The sequence below is a fragment of the Danio rerio genome, chromosome 25 (assembly GCF_049306965.1).
Source record: "Danio rerio strain Tuebingen ecotype United States chromosome 25, GRCz12tu, whole genome shotgun sequence".
Taxonomy (NCBI): Eukaryota; Metazoa; Chordata; class Actinopteri; order Cypriniformes; family Danionidae; genus Danio; species Danio rerio.
Genome location: NC_133200.1, coordinates 20220424 through 20234634, shown reverse-complemented (window position 1 = coordinate 20234634; position 14211 = coordinate 20220424). Strand labels below are relative to the sequence as shown.

Sequence of the window (14211 nt, the reverse complement as noted above, 5' to 3'; positions counted from 1 at the left end):
ATTCCGATCATTGACTTGCAGACTGCAGGAGAATACAATATTAAAGCTTATTTAAAATTCAAATTTACCATATATATATCATTTTATTTAGATACATATGCATGTTTACTATTTATTATTAACTATTTTTAAGAAATCATGACTTTAAAGATGATTTACACTAAATGAACAACCAATTCTGAAGACCTAAAATTATGATCACACTTTGAAATGAGGTTCCGTTCAATTATTGTTGTATTTACTAACAAGATCTTGAAATAAACTATACTTGTACACCATTTATTAATCATAGTTCAACATTTACTGGTGCACTTTTAAAACCCAAATTTCTGTTACATCAGTTGATGTAAAGAGTTAACAAAAACTAAAAATGAATGACGTATTTTCATTGAGGAGCATTAGTAATAATCACATTGTTCATTGGCTTTTCATTTTAGCAAATACATGAACTAATGGAACTTTATTTGTAATACTCCCTTTCCTTCATCTTAGTCCCACTGTAGTCCCTCTGTGGAATGAACCAGCAATTACTCAAGACATCAGAATTATTGTATTTTAATAAACAAACAAATAAAGGATAATCATGTTTACAAAAAATGTAAATAAAAAAAAACTAATAAAAAAAAAAAAAACAGCACCAAGTAAGAGCATGTGGATAACTGCATAAATTATATCGGGATGTTCATGTTGTATCACGCGTACTTTATTTTACAGTATTAAAGGTGAAGAGGTGATCATGTACATTTTTTAAACAGTGATGTTGATGCTTCCTCATAAGGAACACAGAAAAACACATTTACAATCAGTGATTGTAACTTTGTCTTGCAGTGGCATTGTTAAAATTCCTAATATCATGGTGGACGCCCTCCAACATTTAAAAATATATCATGTCACATGTGGTACTAACAAAACAATGTTTAATCAGATTTTGCAATAAAGAATTTTAAACCTGCTTTTAAAAAACGGAGTAGTTGTACTTAAAAGTATTACTACGCAAAATACAGTCCACCCTAAAATGAAATAACCAATACAAATCAAGTATCAATCCCTGATATCACGATGAAATAAACCAGTGCTCAGAACCTCGTACACTAAACTTACTACTAAAAGTAAAGTCAATGACTCTAAAGCATTAAAGGAACACTCCACTTTAAAAAAAAAAAAATAGGCTGAAGTTCCACTGAGTTAAACATTTGAGTTTTAACAATTTTTATTCCATTCAGCCAATCTCCAGGTCTGGCAGGAGCAATTTTAGCTTAGCTTAGCAAAAATCATTGAATCAAATTAGGCCATTAGCATCAATGTTAAATTACTATTATTAGGCGCTTTAATATTATGCATTGCAGAAAATAGCATCCTGTCATTTGCTAGTGGTCTTAGCACATGATGTTACTACTAAAGAGCCAAGCTTTAAATAGGGAAATTATTAAAACTCCTTTTTGTGCCAGATGCTAATAATCTAATCTGATTCAATGATCTATGCTAAGCTAAGCCAAATGTGGCCAGACCTGGACATCGGCTGAATGAATTAAAACAACTACAAAACTCAACAGTTTAACTCTTGTGGAGTTGTAAAATTGGCCTATTTTTTAAAAAGTAGAGGGTTCATTTAATGTAAAAGATAAATTTCAATTCCATAGAAACGCTAATTCCTAAAAGACCTAATGGAAATTCATTTGCAAAAAAACGGCTCTCTTCTTTAAAACAGAGGCATTTGAGATTTCAAAGGCCTCTAAATACAGTTCAGAAGTACAGTTTTTGTAAAAGTGTAGCAGCCATTGGATTCTCCTTGTGCAAGTCGGGCCACCTTGCATGAGACTGATTCCTCCGAACGTTCCTGAAATTAAAATGTAACAGAGCGACACACAGGAAGAAACCACCAACGCTCTTAAAGACTCCTGGGTTCGATTGTGAGAAGAAAGGAGGCACAGTATCTCTGGAAGTGCACCAGAAGGCTTCGTCTGAAGTCCCTCATGGTGTTTGGTCCTCATACACCCCAGTTTTGGGCTTGAGAGGAGCTGCCGATGTCTGGGATCTGATCAGCAAAAGACTGCGTCATCCACTGGCCGTCCTGAACCTGACCAACATCACTTGGCTTCGTGGGAGCCTTCTCGGCTGTGTTGGCTGGAGATTTAAACACAGAAATACATGTTAACTTTAAAATGAAGACAATGGGGACCAATGACGTGGATTCATTAAGTTTGAGTAAATACAAATTTAAGACTTTGAATATGATTTAAACATTATTCAAAACACAATCTGTTACACACAGGGTTCCCACTCCTCCATGAACACCAAAGTCAAAGACTTTTTAAATCACAAATATTTGTAAAGCACACCCCAGTGTGAATAGCGCAAGTTATTTCTGTACTTAAAAAAATATTTAAAATCTCATAACATGTCATGTTTAAAAAACCTAAGACAATTAGTTCATTTCATTACTGGTAATATTCAAATTTGTTTTCTGAAATATTGATAGAATACATTATTTGTCACAGTTCTTGTATAAGATTTAAAGATTTTTAAATGATGAATTTCTTCGTTTTTTCATTCGGTTTTTGAAAGCAGCACATAACATTTGTTGAAATAACACTGTAAACTCAAGCACTTTCAGAGACTAGTTTCTTTTTAAGCACTATCCAGGCCTTGACTTCATATCGGCACTTTGAAGAAGCGTGGGAACCCTGAACACAGAAGAAAGACAGCACCAACCATTCTCCTCAGATGCAGAGAAGTTACAAATCCCATTGCTTTGGCCTCCTTCAGGTGCAGCTTCTCCATAAGCTCCCCCAAAAGCGGCTTCATAACCAGGATCGTACTGCTCTTCCTTGACGGCAATCCTCTTGGCATCCTCTGAAAGACAAAGAGAAGATAAGGAGGTCAGTGCAGTCCGTATTTTATATTGGTTAAGAAAAGAAGGGTGATGATGCTTGTACCTTTGGCCAGGCCGAGGTCAAAGGTGTAGTTGACTTCCTCTACCTCCTTCTGTTTGATCACCCCCTTCAGCTGATCCCGCAGCTCCCGCAGCTTGATGTAGAAGTGCACTTTGTCCTGAGCTCGAGGAAACTGAGCACAGCGGGCACTGGAGGATGGCATCAGGTACAGTGCCTGTGGGGGGGAAAAAGTAGTATTCATGTAAATCTGACAGAATTTTTTAAGTTCAAATAAAGTATTAGTTGCCATCATTTTTCTCCAGCTTATTAACTGGTTACAATAAGGCCAAATCCACACTAATGTTTTTGTTTATAAATATTTTTTTATCTCTCTTTTGGCCTTTTATCCACACTGAGTGTTTTACAGCAATAAAAACGTAAAAACACCCTCCAAAGTGGATCAAATTGAAAATGCTGTTTTTTAATGTCGGCTTACAAAAAACTAATAAACAATGATTTTTTTGTCATGTCATGTGACCAATTTAGCTAAAATGAGGGATGACTTTGTAGAGCAATTATTCTGGACCTCAGATCTGTCGTTTTGGCATGTCTCTTATTTGTCTATATTTGTGCTTACACTTGCAAATTGATACTCCCGTGTTACTCACAGCAAAAAGCTGACCTCACTTTTGATCTATTTAAAAATGTTGGTACTTTTCCTCAACACTTTAAAAGCCAATAATTGTTTTAAAGTAAATAAATGTCTTAATCCATGTGCAGCACTGGGGCGAAAGTATTTTGAAGTGTTTCAGTATAGATGGCCAACTTTTAGGAAATGACTGAAACAATAATTTGGACATGGAGCGTTTTTAGAGGAAAACACCACTTTCAAATTTATCCAGATTAGTGTAGACGTAGTCTAAAGCTGTGCTTACACCAAATGTGAATATAAGTAATTCATGTGACTACATTACATACAATTCAATGCCAATGTTTGAATAGTGGCAAACTACTCCCATAATAAACGTGTAGAACTAGCCTCAATGCATCTTCCATGCAAGTTAAACAAATTCATCTTGAGTGGAAGTTTCGATTTAGGCAAATTCTGCAGGTACACAACAAACACATTATAATTTTCAGAATATTTGCTCCGTTTTCACTGAATGTGTATACAATTTGCTTAAGTGAATCCTTATGAGGTAAAAAACATACTGTGAGTAATCTAGAGCAAGTGACATGATCTTTATATTAGTGTGAACAAGGCACAAGAATTGCGAAACTTATTACAATTTGTTTTTTTAAATTATGTTTAAATATGCAAATGAGAAGTCAATTGAATGTGCTCATCTGAATCCATTCTAGCATCTGAACATTGGATGAAATCAGCTTCAATCAATCAAAAACAAATTTCCCCTTCATAATTACACACTGCGAACATTTTAGCAAAATAAATTGTCTCTAATTAGGCAAAATTCATATGAACAAATCCCCATGTAAAAATATATATATATATAAATTATATGAATGAAATTATGATGTTCAGGGTGCTTTCACACTTGGTTTAATTGCCTGGACCATATCTGCCACCTTATCGGTTGGTAAATGTTCACACCGCCTTTTTCCTTTTGAACCCCAGGAACGCTAGCGTCAACGAGCTGCTGATTTGTGTATGGCTGTTGCTAGGTGACAGACACAAAAGCAAAGCGCCAAATGGAAAGACGTGCCCATCACTGTCGTTCTGCTTTTACTGAATCTTTTGATTTTGGACACTCGCATCCATCTGCCGCAAAAATATTACAAACGTTCAGAACATTACAGTGTCTGCAGAAGCTGTTTTTAGAGGGGACAAGCAGACATTATCACTGTGTTTGCCCTGGCTCAGTCCCACTTGTCACCACGCACGCATGCACACACACACACACACACACGTTATGAAAATGATAGTTTGTTGTACTGCTGGTGGTTCACTTCCGTTATTTATACTATTGCATTCATGGTTGTGCACCTGAGTTCATATTCACACAAGCTAAATGTACCAAACTGTGATGTCAAACAAACCCAGGTGCGGACCAAAAGTGCTAGTGTGAATGTACTCTTAGTGTATTCAAGAGAAAGCTGACTTTAAAACTGTAAAAATTGTAGCTGAAATCTAGACACAAATTTAATAAATTGTGACAAAAGAAACACTTTTATTGGATGCTTTCTTCCTATTACGCTGAAAAAAAGCAAAAAAACTTTAAAAAGCAAAAAATAAAATAAAAAATCCCTCAATAAATGAGAACCAATGAAAATGTCTCTCACCGTGTCAGAGTCTGGAATTTTGTGAGGCTGTAGGCCAAATTCAAGTGTTTTGGGCTTTTTCCCAAATAGCTCCCTACAGAACATTTCATAAATACCTGAAAAAAATAAGAAGTATTCATTAAGTTCAGGTCTTCGCATAAGTGGCAACTTTCTATTCATCTGTAGCTGTGATCAAACACTTACATTTGCCATTAAAAACCGCTATGAGTGGCTTGAACTGTTTGATTTTCTCCACTAAGATTTTACCGCCTTCTCGAAGCTCCTTGCTGCAGAATTTAAAAAAAGCAGAAACAGTTTAGAGAAATACCAGCACTTACACTTATCAAGGAAAGCAACACGATTATTTAAATCCTACCTAGAGAGGTCTTTGCTTCCTGGCGTTGCTCTCGCTACCATATTTGTGAAGCCGATGCCGTATTTCTCCGGCAAACTCTGATCATCCATGTGATTCAGCAGCTTCTCAGTGAATCCGGACAAGAACAGACACTTCCCTGAAGATGATAATGATTCATGTATTATTAATTTAAGTCAATTTAATTCAAATTAATTATTAGAAATTAATTGTACATTATTATTTTTGAACTAAATTATTTTTACAAGTACTTATTCATATTACATATGAGTACTGTAACTATATAAAATATTCTTTAACATATTTTTTAATTGCACTTTTGACAAATGTGCTTGATTAAATTTAATAATTCAATACTTAAATTTTTACATTTTATTAATAATAACATATTAATATTAACTCAATATTACCACGTTTTTCTTAAAGCGTAATATAAATATAATTAACAGAATTACAGATTAGTAAATAAATGTAAATGCTTATTATATTTAAATATATTTATAGTGTTGGACACATTCCTTTAATTAGTATCTATTTACATCTCACAAATAGTAACTAAGCTACATAATTATATTAGTTAGTAACTAATTACCAGGAAAAGTAACTATTGCATATCTTAAAAAACAAAATACAAAACAGTGTACACTAATCTAACTTACTCAATCTAAGCCAATCATCAGTTCTCGTTCTCAGTTAAACTATGTTCACAGACACAGTAATCATCATCACTGGTCAGTTATGTGTCCCGCCTACAGTAATTAATTTGTCAATTTATTGCATTATCGACATTTGTTATCACTGTTTATTTATAGTGCCGCCATCCCTTAACAGTGCAAGGAAATTTTTACAGTATGTCTGATAATATTTTTTCTTCTGGAGAAAGTCTTGTTTTATTTCGGCTAAAATAAAAGCAGTTTTAAATTTTTTAAAAAACATCATATGGTCAAAATTATTAGGCCCTTTAAGCTTATTTTTTCCCGATAGTCTACAGAACAAACCATCATTATACAATATTTGCCTAATTACCCTAACCTGCCTTAGGGTAAAGTTAAGCCTTTAAATGTCACTTTAAGCTGTATAGAAGTGTCTAAAAATATCTAGTCAAATATTATTTATTGTCATCATGGCAAAGATAAAATAAATCAGTTATTAGAGATGAGTTGTTAAAACGATTATGCTTATTATGTTGTTAAACAGAAATTGGGGGAAAAAAAAATAAACAGGGAGGCTAATAATTCTGACTTTAACTGTGTGTGCGTGTGTATGCATGTATGTTGATATATATATATATATATATATATATATATATATATATATATATATATATATATATATATATATATATATATGTATGTGTGTGTGTGTATATATATAGTTAAATATAAGTATATAAATAAATTATTATAATAATAGAATTTCAGATGTTTAGCACTTTGTTTTTAAAATCAGCATATGAATGTAAATGAATAAAATATTTAGTATACAATTTTATTTAGACTTTTAATTGTTAAATTAACAGTAATATTATTGTGATAATATAAGAATTTAAAATATCTTTTTACATTATATGAAAAATTGTAAAACATTATGGTTTTGTTGCTGTTTATTATAATATTAAACAATTTATATATATATATATATATATATATATATATATATATATATATATATATATATATATATATATATATATATATATATATATATATATATATATAATTCTTAGAATAACTGATATTTATTTTGATTCAATTATTAATAATTAGTTACATTTATGAACATAATCATTTTAGCTTTTCATACTCTCAGGTCAAATATTATTGTATTTCTATCATCATATCAACATCAATTAACCATAACATCTACTTATCCACAGAACATATCATCCTTTTTCATTTAGAACTATAAATAAAATGCATAACATAAAACCTACTTCTATTTCAATTCAATAACTTTATTATTATTATCAATGACAATATACTAATATTACAAGTGTATTGAAGCCAACAGTACTTACAAAAGTGATTTCCCGGTCCAGGAAACCATCTACCGATGTAAGCCGCCATCAACCCGGGATTAATTCCAATCTGTGTCATAAAAATAAGCTTCATTTTAGTCAATTGCATTAAATTTTTAACATACCTCGTTGTTAAAAAAGGCTGCTTCACATAAACGCTACAAAAACATACAATGACGTAGTCCAGGTTGGGGATTAGGATATCAGGAAGTGTTCTCTTCATCACTTCCTCCTCTGACATGCCCTTGAAGCGGTCCACTTTCCTCTTGACTTTCTTGAAGGTTTCATCGATCTTCTCCTGTCCTTCAGCCGGCGGAGCCTCTTTATCCTCCTTGGCTTTCTTGGGTTTAGGTCCGGGTTTGGCTCTAGGTTTTGGTTCGCCTTTGGGTTTGGGCTCTTTGTTCGTCTGTCTTGCCCGTTTTCCTTTAGCAGGTGCTTATGGAGGGAAAACAAAACACTTTTATTCACTGAAAAAAACCTACAGCACACAATGAGTCGGCGTAAAATTGTGTAATTCTAGGTGTGTATTAATTTGCACCTTAATAAAAGATGGCTTGGTACATTTTTGGTACAACGCAAGGAAAAACTAAACATCAATTTTTTTCTTTTTTCTGTTTTTTTAAGACGAGACACTTTTTTCCACGCAAGTCAATGTTGGTGGTCTTATTTTCAATCTTATGGAAAAAAAAAGATAAAAATACACTTTCAATTGTTTCTTTTATGACACTTTATCAATTTGTGCTATTAATACATATTTTGAAGGCTATTTTCATAAAAAATAGCCTTCAGTATATCTAGTAAGTAAAAACCTTTGACTGTAAGTAAAGAATTTTGAACCTGACTTCAACCAATGCTCAGATTTTTGCGCTAGAAATGTATGAAAATTAGCCTAATTAAATAGAAAAATGGCTCATTTGCATAATTAAACAAAGTTGTTTATGTATAAGTTGTACATGTTTGTAATTATATGCAAATATGTTAATTACATAAAGCAGTTTTTAATGTATTACTAATGTTAGATTTTAACCTAATGTTTAAATATAATTACAAAATGTAGTTTACATAGCAATTTATATACCTGTATATAAGTATAATAAATTTACACAGTGGCTTTTATAGCATTTAAATGCTTTAATTAAAGCGTTTGCATTGAATAATTAAGATATGTAAACGATAGGGGAATGCACAAACATTCAGCCGCTGGAAATTATCAACCGAAAATGACATTTTAAGTTTTGGGCCAAAAGAGAAAAAAGCCCGAAAATATAAGCTGGAAAAATTTGATTGATCATAAACTGAATCAATATTGATGTTAAAATAGACGTTCTTGATTAAGTTCTGCACATTGAGTGGATGAAACCAGTGTATTGGTCCTGTATACAAGCATACTTGACATTAGAGATCTGAATATGTAAAGCGTCACAGCCCTTCTTTGTTTACCTGTCTGCGCAGCGGCAGGCTGGAGCTGAGCGGCGTCCTCTGGATGTACAGGCATCTGCTGCATGCCTGCGTCTTCTCTCTGTCCCTCCATCATAAAGCCTGCGCTGCCATTGGCCATGTGAGGATACTGAGCCTGAAGCGTCTGCAGATGCTGCTGAGCCGACTGAACCCTGATTCACAAATAAAACACAGGCCAGTTCACCAAAATCTCACAAGTTTGTCAGAACTTCCTGTGCAGTTCTTGAATTGGTTATTAAAGAGCAGATTATTTGGGTTTTAATGCAGTTTTTAAAATCAACAAACTGCATAATAAATATACTTTTATTGATACTTTTATTTTGCTCAAAAATTGAGAAACAATATTGAATATTTTGCCTGCTACCAATCCACATCAACATGATCAAAAGGAACAAATGTGCATACACTGACGAAAATGCTTTTCTTAATAAGATTTTTTTCTGTTGTTACTAGTCTAAATATCTAAAATTTCTTAAATCAAGAAGGAATTTTCTAGACAAGCAAAACACATTGTCTTGTTTTAAGAAATAATAAAGTGGGTTCTTCCTTAAAACAAGCAATATAATCTGAGTAAGGAAAGCATTTTTTGCAGTGTAATACCCATCTACCCAACACATGGGTGTTTTGTTTCCGATATGTAAAGACCAGTCAAAACAGACTTGATGAGATGACCAGCCTTGGCCAGTTGATCAATGAGAGTAGGTTGGCTTGTGGAAGGGAATGGCTTACATACCTTAAAGGGACTGTTCACCCAAACATGATACATTTCCTGTTAATTTTATCACCCACAAGTCATCCAAGATGTAGGTGACTTTTTTTTCTACTGTAAAAGATTTTTAGCTGAATTCATGGTCTTTGGGGATTCATAAAATGGCAGTGAATGCTGGTAGGTTGCTAAGATAAAAAATAAGTGCCTACAAACAAGTCCAAACCCATATCCACGGCTCCTGATGACACGCTGAGGTCATGTGAAGTGAAAAGATCAATCCGTTTAGGAAACTGAACATTATTTACAATATGAATAATCAGGATGTACAATATATAGGGTAAAAAATTACCAGCTACATCTTGGACGACCTGTGGGTAAATTAACAAGACATGTTTATTTTTGGGTGAACTATGCCTTTAAGCAGTGAATTGATTGAAATGAATGAATTGAAATGGGTCTAATATTACATATATATTCTGATAAACATTTCTAAAAATTATATGTATATAAACCTGTTGTAGAGGAATCAATCCAACACAATATTAGGACAGTTTGAAACACCATATGACCTGCTCTTTAAAGCAGTGTTTCTCAACCATGTTCCTGCAGGACCTTCAGCTCTGCAAATTTTCCATGTCTCCTTAACCAAACACACATAATTCAGGCTGCATCCGAAACCGCCAACTACTCAGTAGGTACTGTATTTGAATTTAAACGTACTACTCAGCTGTTAGAAAAGTATGTTCTATACAATATGAATGTGAGAGTATGAATGGAATTCGGACGTACGCCATCAGTCATTTTGTCATGATTACATGACCTACCTGCGCCAGTTGCATTGCTTCACTCCCATTCATGAATTCTCTCGCGGGGCATCATGGGATAGCACAGCATGCATGGGATGCGCACTTCAGAATCTCGCCGGAAGTAGTAAGTCTTCTGGGTACTACTCGCATACTGATTTTCGAATTCTATGAATTCAGACATACTACTCGGCTTGCATGCTGAATTTAGTGTACTTTATTGAATGAAAGCTTTCGGTTTCGGACGCAGCATCAGATCATCAGCTCATTAGCAGAGACTGAAGGATCTGTAGTGGGGGTAACAGGCAAAGGTGACATCCAAAATATGCAGTGTTGGTAGTTCTCCAGAAACGTGGTTGAGAAACACTCCATTAAAGAAATAGTTCACCTAAAAACATAAATTCTGACATCATTTACTCACCCTTCAGTTTCTTTTTCAAAAAAAGCAGAAAAGCTGTGACCATTGAATTGTATAGTATTTGTTTTTCCTACTATAGATGTCAGTGGTTACCAGCTTTCTTTGAAATATCTTATTTTTGTGTTCAACAGAAGAAAGAAATAAAAGATTCAAAACCACTTGAGGTTGAGTAAATGAATAGTGAATACATTTGCATTTTTGGGAGAACTATCCTTTTAAGTAGACACAGACAATGACATTTTTGGCATTATTAAATTGAAACAGTTGTTAACTGGATGAAAAACTGTAATGAGCATGCAGACGTTTTTATCATGGGTGAGTGTTTTGCTTTGGTGAAAATCTTGGAATATCTTTTGTATTCTTCTTTGCATTAAAACATCACACACTGTGAAAAACTATTATAAGATGTAGTTAATAGTGATTAGTCAAATGTGTGCTTTGTATGACCGTGTTTATATTTGCTGACAACTGAAATTTACAAGTAAAAACAAGCTCTCTATCAGACCATATACAAAATTGTCAAATTCAGTCAAATTCAGCAAACAAAACGGTTTGTCCTTTACATTATAATTAGTAAACAGTTCAATATATTTGTCATGTTATGTTGTGTTATGTTAATGTTTAATTACAAAATTTCATGTGAAAAACCCAGTGAATTACTGATAAATTACAGCATTTATGTCTTCAAATAATAACACCCAACACTGCATTTAACGTCAAACAATGATGTTTGTTTACAGTTCAATTGTGAATTGTAGAAAATATCAATTGTATGATTACATATTCACTCAACAATTAAGAAATACATAACATTTACCAAATAACACAAAACAGACAAGAACAGATCTGCAACCATTTATACTGCAAATCACTGTATACAAATGACATGACAATATCAATATCTGATACCATTGATTGTTAACACCATACATTACAAATATTACTTGTATTTAAAAAGCAACAACAATATATAAATTAAAATAGAAAAAAAATATATAGTTTTAAACATTTTAAATAAATGTACATTTAATTAAATATAGTTAATTATTAGATCATGATATATGTTAATTTATCAAAAACAAAATATTAAAATTAAACATTTTGTTATAGCTTAATACATAGAAATATCACTTTACATATCAGATGTATTTATAATTATAATTTACAAGACATTTTTTATATTTTAAGAAATTAATTACAACCATTTAGATTGCAATCCTCTGCATAAAATAAAATTACATAATAATAACAACAATAACAATAGCTAGTTAATTTAAATTATATATATATATATATATATATATATATATATATATATATATATATATATATATATATATATATATATATAATTGATAACTATAAATGGAATGTTTAATAACGTACACACAGGGTTCATACACATTTTTACTACTACAATTCCATGACTTTTCCATGATTTTTACAAGACTTTCAAGTAAATTTTCATGACCTAATGTTTCATGCAATGTCTACATATGCATGGTAAAAGAAAAACAATGCATGTTTAATATTATTACAGCATATCGCAAAATATGCAACAATCTATTTAGTTTAATTCATGTGACGGTAAAATTAATTTAGATAATGCTCACCCTGCTCTAATAATTTGAGAGTACGTGATTGGGCAAGGACAGAATAGAAGTAAATAACCTATATGCAAGTATTCAGATATCTGTTTTCCAAAACTTTTCCAGACCTGGAAAACTTCAAAATTCCATGACTTTTCCAGGTTTTCCATGACCGTATGAACCCTGTATACAATTAAAAGACTTAGCAAAAAAAAAAAAAAAAATGCATTATGTAAAAGACCATATGAATAGTCAATAATTGTATAAGTTCTCTACTGTGAAGCAGGTGCAACTTTTGCAAATTGATAAAGCAATCAAATAAATAAATAAATAAAAACACACATATATACATACATACGTTATTAATGAATTTTGCAACAGAATATCCATGTTAATAATTGCAAAGCACATCACTTTTTAAAACAAACACAAGTAGCAACACCAGGGCAGTTTTTTTTTTTTTTTTGCTAAACTTAATATCAGCTGTGTAGCTTTGTAAACTTCATTTGGTGTATGGCAATACAGACTGGTTAGTAGCACTTAAAATCAGCCTGAATAGCTGAATGTTATTATAAAATCAGTGGGATCGCAATTAATCTTGGCGCCAGTTGATGACAAACAGGGGGGACACTCACCATTGTTGGAGGTATTCCGAGGGGGCATGAGGCAAAGATCCATACAGCCTTTCATCCATCTTAAATACATTAATATTTGTGTTCATTTCAACAGCAATTTCAGTGGTATTCTCACAGGGGAACATTTAAAACCAGCCATTTTTATTAGCTTGCTTACAGAATGCTTTAACGAATAGGTTCAGTCATATTAATCACTAAAAGGTAAAACTCGTAAGAATAATTAATACATCCAGTTTAGTCTATAAATGTATTAGATAACTTAGATCAGAAAATGCTCAGTGAGCTGGGTTTTAAACAAACTCCACGTATGCAGGATCCAGAACATATTAAAGCACGATTTAAAAACAGTCTGTCTTTTAAACTTGCGGTAAACTCAAATAAATTGGCTGTCACATGTTAGTACAACAAGAAAAATTAAGGCAAAAAAGCGTGAATTAAATAATGTATGTAATAGAGTTAGCATGTTCGGCTAACACTGGCCTAGTGTGCCAATTCATTGAGTACAATGAATGCTAGTCGCAGCTAACGGCGAAGCGCGTTTCAATCGTCATTAAATGCATTCCCGTGCGGCTAGTAATCAGATTATGATTTTATGGATTAAATTAATACATACCGTTGTAATACGATAAGAACGAGTGTCCACTGAAATGTTGATTATTTTTCTCGTTTTTAGGAACAAAACCGGCGATAGCAACAAAGACCGACAGCGAGAAATCAATTTGACAGAGGAACGAACCAAAACGCCTAGATTAGGGGTGTGTTGAACACAGTATGTCTGCTTTTTAGCTTTGATGCAAATAAGTGAACCCAAAATAGATAATATAATCAATAAGATGTGTGTTATAAATGTAAACACTGAAATCACATTCAAATACAGTGTTTTAGCGTTACTTCAGTTTGATAATGTTAACGTTCACCCCTCTAAAGTTAATAGTATGACCTCAGTCTCCTGTGACATTTAAACGTTTCAAAGCGAGGTGCCTATTGGCTGCGCTTGAATAAATAAAAAAGCCCCTTTTCCGAGTTTAGCAAATATAAAGTCTCTTCGTGTAAACG

The 14211-nt window shown here is 32.7% G+C and overlaps 1 protein-coding gene across 2 annotated transcripts; it reads right to left on the bottom strand.

Moving 5' to 3' along the window:
* Positions 1 to 539: 539 nt before the first annotated feature.
* Positions 540 to 13879, bottom strand: tdg.1 (thymine DNA glycosylase, tandem duplicate 1). 2 transcript variants are annotated; one of them, NM_001020751.1, is given in 11 exon segments: positions 685 to 2124; positions 2713 to 2853; positions 2937 to 3108; positions 5175 to 5269; positions 5358 to 5440; positions 5530 to 5665; positions 7544 to 7613; positions 7716 to 7978; positions 8984 to 9153; positions 13156 to 13214; positions 13769 to 13838. In NM_001020751.1, coding segments are annotated over 10 exon segments (1326 nt in total). In that variant the 5' UTR covers positions 13769 to 13838; the 3' UTR covers positions 685 to 1987.
* Positions 13880 to 14211: the final 332 nt, after the last annotated feature.

Excerpts from the sequence above, each read along its gene's own strand:
- tdg.1 (XM_005163014.6), bottom strand. The coding sequence starts at position 9,101 with ATGGCCAATGGCAGCGCAGGCTTTATGATGGAGGGACAGAGAGAAGAC. Across the intron at positions 7,614-7,715 it reads CCAACCTGGACTACGTCATT|ATTGGAATTAATCCCGGGTT; the intron begins GTATGTTTTTGT and ends TTTATGACACAG. Across the intron at positions 5,441-5,529 it reads GGAAGCAAAGACCTCTCTAG|CAAGGAGCTTCGAGAAGGCG; the intron begins GTAGGATTTAAA and ends TAAATTCTGCAG.